The sequence below is a fragment of the Rhipicephalus sanguineus genome, chromosome 9, assembly GCF_013339695.2.
Source record: "Rhipicephalus sanguineus isolate Rsan-2018 chromosome 9, BIME_Rsan_1.4, whole genome shotgun sequence".
In the NCBI taxonomy this organism is placed as follows: Eukaryota; Metazoa; Arthropoda; class Arachnida; order Ixodida; family Ixodidae; genus Rhipicephalus; species Rhipicephalus sanguineus.
Window position 1 is genome coordinate 82,349,336 of NC_051184.2, and position 7,710 is coordinate 82,357,045.

At 43.5% G+C, this 7,710-nt stretch overlaps 1 protein-coding gene across 1 annotated transcript; it reads right to left on the minus strand.

Moving 5' to 3' along the window:
• Nucleotides 1-454: 454 nt before the first annotated feature.
• LOC119405688 (ubiquitin-conjugating enzyme E2 Z-like) lies at nucleotides 455-967 on the minus strand. The gene has a single exon (XM_037672529.2). The coding sequence runs from the start codon at nucleotides 965-967 to the stop codon at nucleotides 455-457; it is 513 nt and encodes a 170-aa protein (XP_037528457.2).
• Between the last annotated feature and the right edge of the window lie 6,743 nt (nucleotides 968-7,710).

A 7,710-nucleotide genomic window follows, 5' to 3' on the forward strand; every position in this document is an offset into this window, starting at 1 on the left:
CGTCAGACATATTCGAATGTGTAATACCTACGCTGACATATTTTCCACTACGCCGAGGAATGGCAGAGCTCAAAGAGATCGGTACGCGTCATAGATACAAGAATGCTTTCGAGTGCCCGTGTACTCTCTGATGTATATTATCGACAATCCTCGATAAGTTTACGACAAAAAAAATCTGACATTACCTTTTATGCACCAGAGGCGCACAGAATAAGAAAACATATTCGTTTAGAAGCTGTTTATTGAACTGTGGTGAACTGCTTAAACACAGTACAATCTATGAGCTAACAACCATCACAATAGCTTAGCTCAACGTTCAGAATAAAATTGTCCAGCTTCACACTGTCTTCCAGTCAGACGCAAGGAAATTACATGATCCGAACAGCCACTCATTGTTCACCTACGTGTAATGCCTTCATCAAATCCTCAACTTGGGCTTTCATCTTGCGCAGCTTCACGAGCAAGCTTTCGTATTGGTACTGTCCTCGCCCGTAGGTTTCGAAGAAGAGCGGGTCATCATGTCCTCACCGGTCAGATACAAGCTGGACTCGACAACCTTTTCGTACTTCTCGTAGTGGGCCATGAAGTGTTCCAGCATCACTCCTTGGAGGTACCCCGGGCACAGCGAGCATCCATTGAGACAGGCATCGATAGCGTCGCACACGGCAACGCGGACGGTCTCGTGCTGTACGATGCCACTGTAGCTCCCGCAGTCTTCCGGCCGCAGCTCGCTGATCCAGTTGGCTTCGTTGAAGTGCGGCTTCTTCGTCAGCAGCGACTGGATCGAGACGACGACACTCGAAATGCTGTGCGCAGGGCTCCACGCCAACGTGTCCGAGGTTCCCAGAATATCCAGGCACACCTTACCGCTTTTGTACAGGTTCGGATTGAAGCTCACGCTTCCATCGTCGGTGTTCATGAGGCGAACGCGCGGCGGCCGCATCGGGTAGTCCTTCGGACACTGCATCAGGAAGTGGAAGAAGCCGCCCTCATACGGCGTACCCGAGGGGCCCACCACCACCACGTGGAACCGGCCGACTGCCACGGGCTCGATGTACACACCTGTTAAGGGATTAGTGAAGAGGTCCCGGAGGTCGTCCTCGAGGCGCAACAGGCCCTGCGACGATGGCTCCCCTTATGAAAATGGTGATGTCCTGGAAGTGTACTGTATGGTTCCCCGAGGCAGCATGAGGACACAACCTGTATGTCTCCCAGATGTCGCGATTTGGCCGCTTACTTTCTGTGTCCTCCAAGTGTCCGTCCTGTATGTGTCCCATTTGTGACCGTCCTGTATGTATCCGATATGTAACCGTCCTTTATGTCTCCCAGATGTCGCGATTTGGCCGCTGACTTTCTGTCTCCTCAAAGTGTCCATCCTGTATGTGTCCTATAAGTAGCCACCTTTAACGCAGACCAGAAATTAGGCCATTGCATTGCCTGTATGATGCAGCATACTGCGGCTCCTATAATTAGGATGTACACGCATACAAAACTCTGCAATATTACTCATTTATTATCATTTACACTGTACAGTTTAGAGCACTTCATAGACAATATTCAAACTGGCAACGTACATATGACGGCGGTTGAAGAAAAATAAGATTAACAGATCAGCCTTAACCCCATAACGCCTCAACACATCATTAACATTTTAAAAGGTTTAACTTGTTCTGCATCTTTTTTGGTAATGAAGAGTACATTCATTTCTGAAAAACACAAAAACAAATGTTTTAAGGAACTCATCATGACAGCAATTTATGACCAAGAGGCACTTTCCAAGGCATTATAAACACTATGGGCTTCTTAGATAAGCTTTGCACACCTAAGTGTATCAGAGTGACTTGTTGGGCTTCATTGGTTAATTACAAATGTATGCAACCTTCTAGAGTGGAAGAAGTGGAACAATCATAATTTCACAACAAACTCAGAATAAATACACAAATAAAAAATACTGCAATAAGTGAGGAATGTGACAAACGTCAGTGTGCTACCCAGAGCTGCTCACAATAAATGCATGCTAAAATTAAATACTGCAATAAATTAGGAATGTGGCAAACACAACATCAGTGCACTACCAGAGATGCGTGGTTGGCACCAAAATGCCATACTTAGCATGCATAATTTGAAGAAAGAAACTATAGCCCACACAAAAGTAATACACTGTAAGTCACCCTGACTGCTGAACCGAAGGTCACGCGATCAATCCCGGCCGTGGTGGCCACATTTCGATCGAGGAAGAAATGCTTGAGGCCCATCTACTTAGATTTAGGTGCACCTTATAGAACCCAGGTGGTCGAAATTTCAGGAGCCTCCACTACGACGTCCCTCATAATCATATTGTGGTTAAATCCAAACACTTATTATTACTATACTTCACACAACTAAAGCAAGCAGACAAAAATAGTGTAGTTTAAAAAATGTCGCCACCATTCATCTCCCAATGCCGAGACTTACATTTCAATATTTCAGAATGCCTTCTGTAAGTTATCATTAACAAAGTTAAATATGATTAGGCATCATAGCAGGACATCACATGATTGCACTTAGGAAATGAATTTCCGGAAGACAATGGAATATGTATGATTAGAAAGCATTGTGCAGTTCCCCCTGCAATAATGCCCTCGTGGCGCTGCAGGTACTTGTATAAATAAAATAAAAAAATTGACTCTGATGAAAAAAAAAATATTACAAAATGTACGGTGAATATTAAGGTGAAAATAAAATAGTGAATTGATGCACTACTGCCTTATCACAAAATTGAAAGTTCAATTTTAAAAATGATAACTGCACATAAGATATGAATTAAAACATGACACACGAGTCGAGAGAGCCGCTCACTCAATAGATTTTGAAAAGACAAAATACAAAGCTAAGGAAGCAGCTTTATGGTTGCATTAAAATTCAGCCCTGGGAAAAACATGAAAACCAACTTTGCAGGTAAGTTATGTGTCCATGGGGACACAAAGTAAGACATTACTGCTGTCAGCCGCCCAATTAACTAAGATTAAATAATGAAATTTTTAGTGACTACAGCAAGCGGGCATCTTTGTATTGAAAAGTTGGAGGCAGTCGTGTTTCTACACAGTTCCACTTGGAAGAATTCTTCTAGCATGTCTGTGCTGCGAGATATCCCGCTGCAAAGTTTAATTGTGGTTTGCATGATGCAAGGCGGTGAGGATCAGCAAAATATTACTCCCTGGTGTGACGAGCAGTCACTGCTTGCTATCACCAGCCCGCAGGAAAAGGGTAACGTTTATCATGTTTGCCTATGCCTTCGACCCGCTGTAACATTAAACCTGGCACATCAGGAGGAGCTTTGTGCCAGTGCTCAAGGTCCTGCATGTGCAATGATGCAAGCCGGAATTAAACTTTGCAGCAGGATATCTGAGCCCAGACATGCTAGAAGAATTCTTTGAAGTGGAATCGTGTAGAAATGCAGCTGGCTCAAACTTCTTAATACATACATGCCCGCTTGCTGCAGTCACTAAAAAAGTTCATTATTAAATCTCAGTTAATTGCACGGCTGACAGCGATAATTATTGTCCCACTTTGTGTCCCCCTGGATAATAACTTATCTGCAAAGGTGGCTTTGACGTGACTTACAGTGCGGACTTTTTTATAAGAAAAACAAAAAGCTTAATTTTGAACACCCTCTACATGTGAGCTACTTGAATACAGCAAACAGGTGGTTGAAGTGCCCACTCCGCTGTTCTCAGTGCAGTTCCCCTTGTACAGGAAACAGAAGCCATGCGCAGCTGCTGTACATCAGCAACGAACTTGTCCATGAGCCACCATTGATGACAGGCTTGTCCGGATTTCTTTCACACTCACTTTGTACAAGGAGCACGTATAGGCTGCAATGGAAACAACAAAATAACAATTTAGTGACACTAGTGTCTGTTAGCAAAGCTGAATTCCTCACACGTTCTTTTTTAATTGATCTGGAACATTATGTTTTAGATAAGTTTAAAACAAGCAGGACGTACAGAAAACTAGAGAAGTTACAAGAAAAACTTGTTTGATGCATTCTTGGTGAACACAGTCGTAACCTTATGAAAGAATATGAAATTTCCACATCGCAGATGTGTAAAAAATATGCTTGAATATTGCTCCTGCATAATGCAGGGTGCGCTAGGGTGTGCTTTCTCTACAGTACATTCGTACCCTGAAGCCTAAAATACAGAAGGAGTAGTCACGAAATGTTTCACAAGAGCTTAACGTACAGTATGTTCCCATCATGCTGGAATTGTGTTCTTAGTTCTGTGTGGGTATAGATGCAGTGCACGGCCACCATATTCAGTGGCACCTGACTCCACTCAGTGAGATATACATAAAGGGAATGCTCCGAAATAAATGCAATAAAATGCGTGTTGTGGAAGAACTTTTTATGCTTTGATGTCGAGGATCTAACCTTACCATTTTAGCTTGCTCACGTACTAACGCAACGTTACAGCTCTTAGGAAAAGATGCCCCCTGTTTGCTGTATGTGTCAACCACGTGTAATTGAAAGTTCTGTGCGTGAGTAATATCATTGGCTGCTATCGGTAAATTCTGTTCTTGCAGCTAGCCAAACCTATGTGTGAGTATGCATTCACACAGGCACATTTGTATTCCTGTAGCTATTATTATGATACTTATACGCTGTGTTCCTTAAAGGGAATGCAATGCAATATGCACCATATGAATATTTTATTTATTGCACAAAAGCACAATAGCACTGCACATACATGACATTATGCACATTCATCATGTATCCATTGCAGGTAACATGTAAAATTAAATTATGTCTGCTTGCAAACACAACTAACGTAGCTTTCTTCAGGCTGCTCACATTGGGATGATTATATAATGTCAGAAATTGGTTTCACTCTACTATTGTGTGCTGCTAAATTGCGGTCATTAGTTCAATGATTCTGGTTGGCTAAAAAAGCAATACTCCTCACTAATGCATCACAGGCTGTCTAATGGCCATGTGGAGAAAAAGGTGGAAATGCTAAGACTTACAAGGCACCAATCTTGAACCACATGCCATCCCAATAAAGCATGCAGGCTTCTGCAACAATCTCTGGCAACCAGAATCCTGGAAGCTATTGACCACAATTTAGCAAATACACAATAAACATTCGATGAACCTTATTTCTGAAGTTGTATAATTGTTTCAATGCCAACAGCGTGAAAAACACAGTCTAGATTTGTTGTGTTCTCAGATACAATACATTGTCTAATTTACATTTGAACAGCAACACATGCATGACTTATGCATGCATACCGTGAAGTATGTATAACATTATTGCGAGTTATGAGCAATAAATAAGATGTTCATATGTTGCACATACCACGGATCCTTTTTAACATCTGTAGCGCATGCCTAGAGAATTTACTTTATCCGATAGACCGTTAAGCTTTTCATCTACCAGAAAATGTCACTGGAGGTGGTGGTACAAGCTGTTTATAATGTTCGTACCCGTACAAGTAAGTGTTTAGCGAAGTTTTAACGCCAAGGTGGGGCGAGGCGCATACAATTCTTAATAACCAGAACAAAATAACAAAAGCCAAACACGACAGAAACAAGCAGAATAAAAAAGTTGTGCTCGAACGCGTGGACTGATGCTCGAATTAGCGCTTGCACTGTTTAGGTGCGACAATTCTGCCCCAAATAGACATGAAGGATTCGCTGGAGTACAGTTCAAGTTTAACGTACGGCTTAACACGCACGGGTGCCGGCCGCATCAGGCAACCTATGTTGCGGGTGAAAACATCGGCCGAATTTGACGAAACAGGCTGTATGAACACCTAAGCGTAAGTCAAGCTTCGCGAGCCGTACCTAAGACGAAGCAACATGCTATTTCAAGATCACGCACACGCATCAACCCGAGTATCACGGCAGTTTAAATGCGCGGATACGTGCCAGCGCGGATGCATACACATGCACACGTTTGACCACCCGCAAGGAGGAAAAACACATCTCTCTGATAGTAGTCAAAACATTGCTATTATAACGATCCTGTAGCTATTGAAAAGAGTACGCGCAGCATATGGAACTGCCGTAGAAGAGTTCAGTGCGCTAAAAAAGTGAGCATGAATTACTAACAGGTCCAAGCATACGCGCCTTAGGCACGATCGACGCTTACAGCTAACAAACGCCGTCTTCGCCCATCTATTAAGCCAAAATAGTAGTTTACCGCGAGCGGGGCCACCCTCCAACACCACTGCCGACAGAGGAGGGCACCGCCACAACTCTGTTCAAATCCCCCGCCGAATCACAGCCGCGCATGCGCACTCTCTTTACGCGTCAAACAAAAGAAAAAGCTCGCCCGCGCTTAAAATCACACAAACGTGCCTTGATCCTGGTGAAATGATAGACACAAACAAGCTCGCTACGTTAATAAAAGCTCATTTATCGTCTACTGGTTAAGAAAAACTTGGTTAACGGCGTTATTATCGCGCTCTCGGTGTTAACCGAGCGCTGACAGCAGCAACGTGGTACATACTGGTGAGTGCTCCACGATATGAAGCAGCCGGTCTTCGCTTGAGTATAGCGCATCCTCTCGTAATAAGCAGCACCGCCAGAAACAACAGGACGAGCACAAGGCGCAAGCACACTTCAAACAAGGGAAAAATTCACTCAAACTCGGCCTGCTCGGCCCTTCGGACGCGGCGAGGCGACGCGCAAGCAACCGCCCAAAACAAGAAGAAAAAGTGATAACACGTGGTATCAGCCCCGCAGAGTATACCGCATTTGCGCATCGCGCTTTCTAACTAAAAACCTGAATACGCTTTCAAAATATTAAAGAAAATTAGGTAAATATAATGTACATAAATAGTTTGAGGCGTACAAGTCTTGACCTCAAAAAAAAAAAGAAAGTCGAAATCTAAGCGCGCGGAAATTTCGAAAAAATTTTGAACACGTGTACGTCGGACAGTAATGTTATACAATTAGTGCAGATGTCTACAGCGAGAATGTTATGCAGTGATTGCGCTTATGTCAAACTAAAAAGTATCAATAAACTTTTATCAGTGCAACGACAAAATATATATATTATATAATATATTATATATATACTATATATATATAATTTATATATATCTATATATTATATTTCCACAGCCAGGACTTTCTTCGGGGTAGTGGAGGGGGGGCCTAGTGTGGCTGCCCCCCTCCAAACCCCCATCCAAATATATATAATTATGTTTGTGGGTGTGTGTGATAATGCAAAATTTTGGGGTGGGGGGGGGCTTCGGCAACCCCAAACCCCCCTCTGGCTACGGCACTGACAAAAATGTTTTTGTACTACCACATGTTACCCATTATGAGCTCGGGTGCTCCTGCAGGTAACATATAGTTCGCTGCCAGGTAACATCCTGCCGTAAACATAAAGGACACATCCTACAGGAGACAAGAAGGAATCCTTCGATAGGCCGAGGAAGGGTTTCGTAAACATAAAGTAGCGTCCTGCAGGTCACAAAAAGGAAGAGGAACCATAAAGGTCATGTAGGACGTCAATGGGAAACAGAAAGGACATTTCCCGGACATCACCATTTCATACGGGTCTGTGCTCGAAGGGAACCGGGTCCAGTCGTCGAGAAGGAAGCGAGGGTAACCCTTTCGTATCCGTGCTGCTAATGTGTGGTCTGCGGCACATTGAGTCTCTCAAACGGGCGCGGACATCTAGCGCGTCGTCGTTGTCGCTTGCTATCCGAAGCAGTGAG

Coding starts and splice junctions, on each gene's coding strand:
- LOC119405688 (XM_037672529.2), bottom strand. CDS start 967: ATGCAGTGTCCGAAGGACTACCCGATGCGGCCGCCGCGCGTTCGCCTC.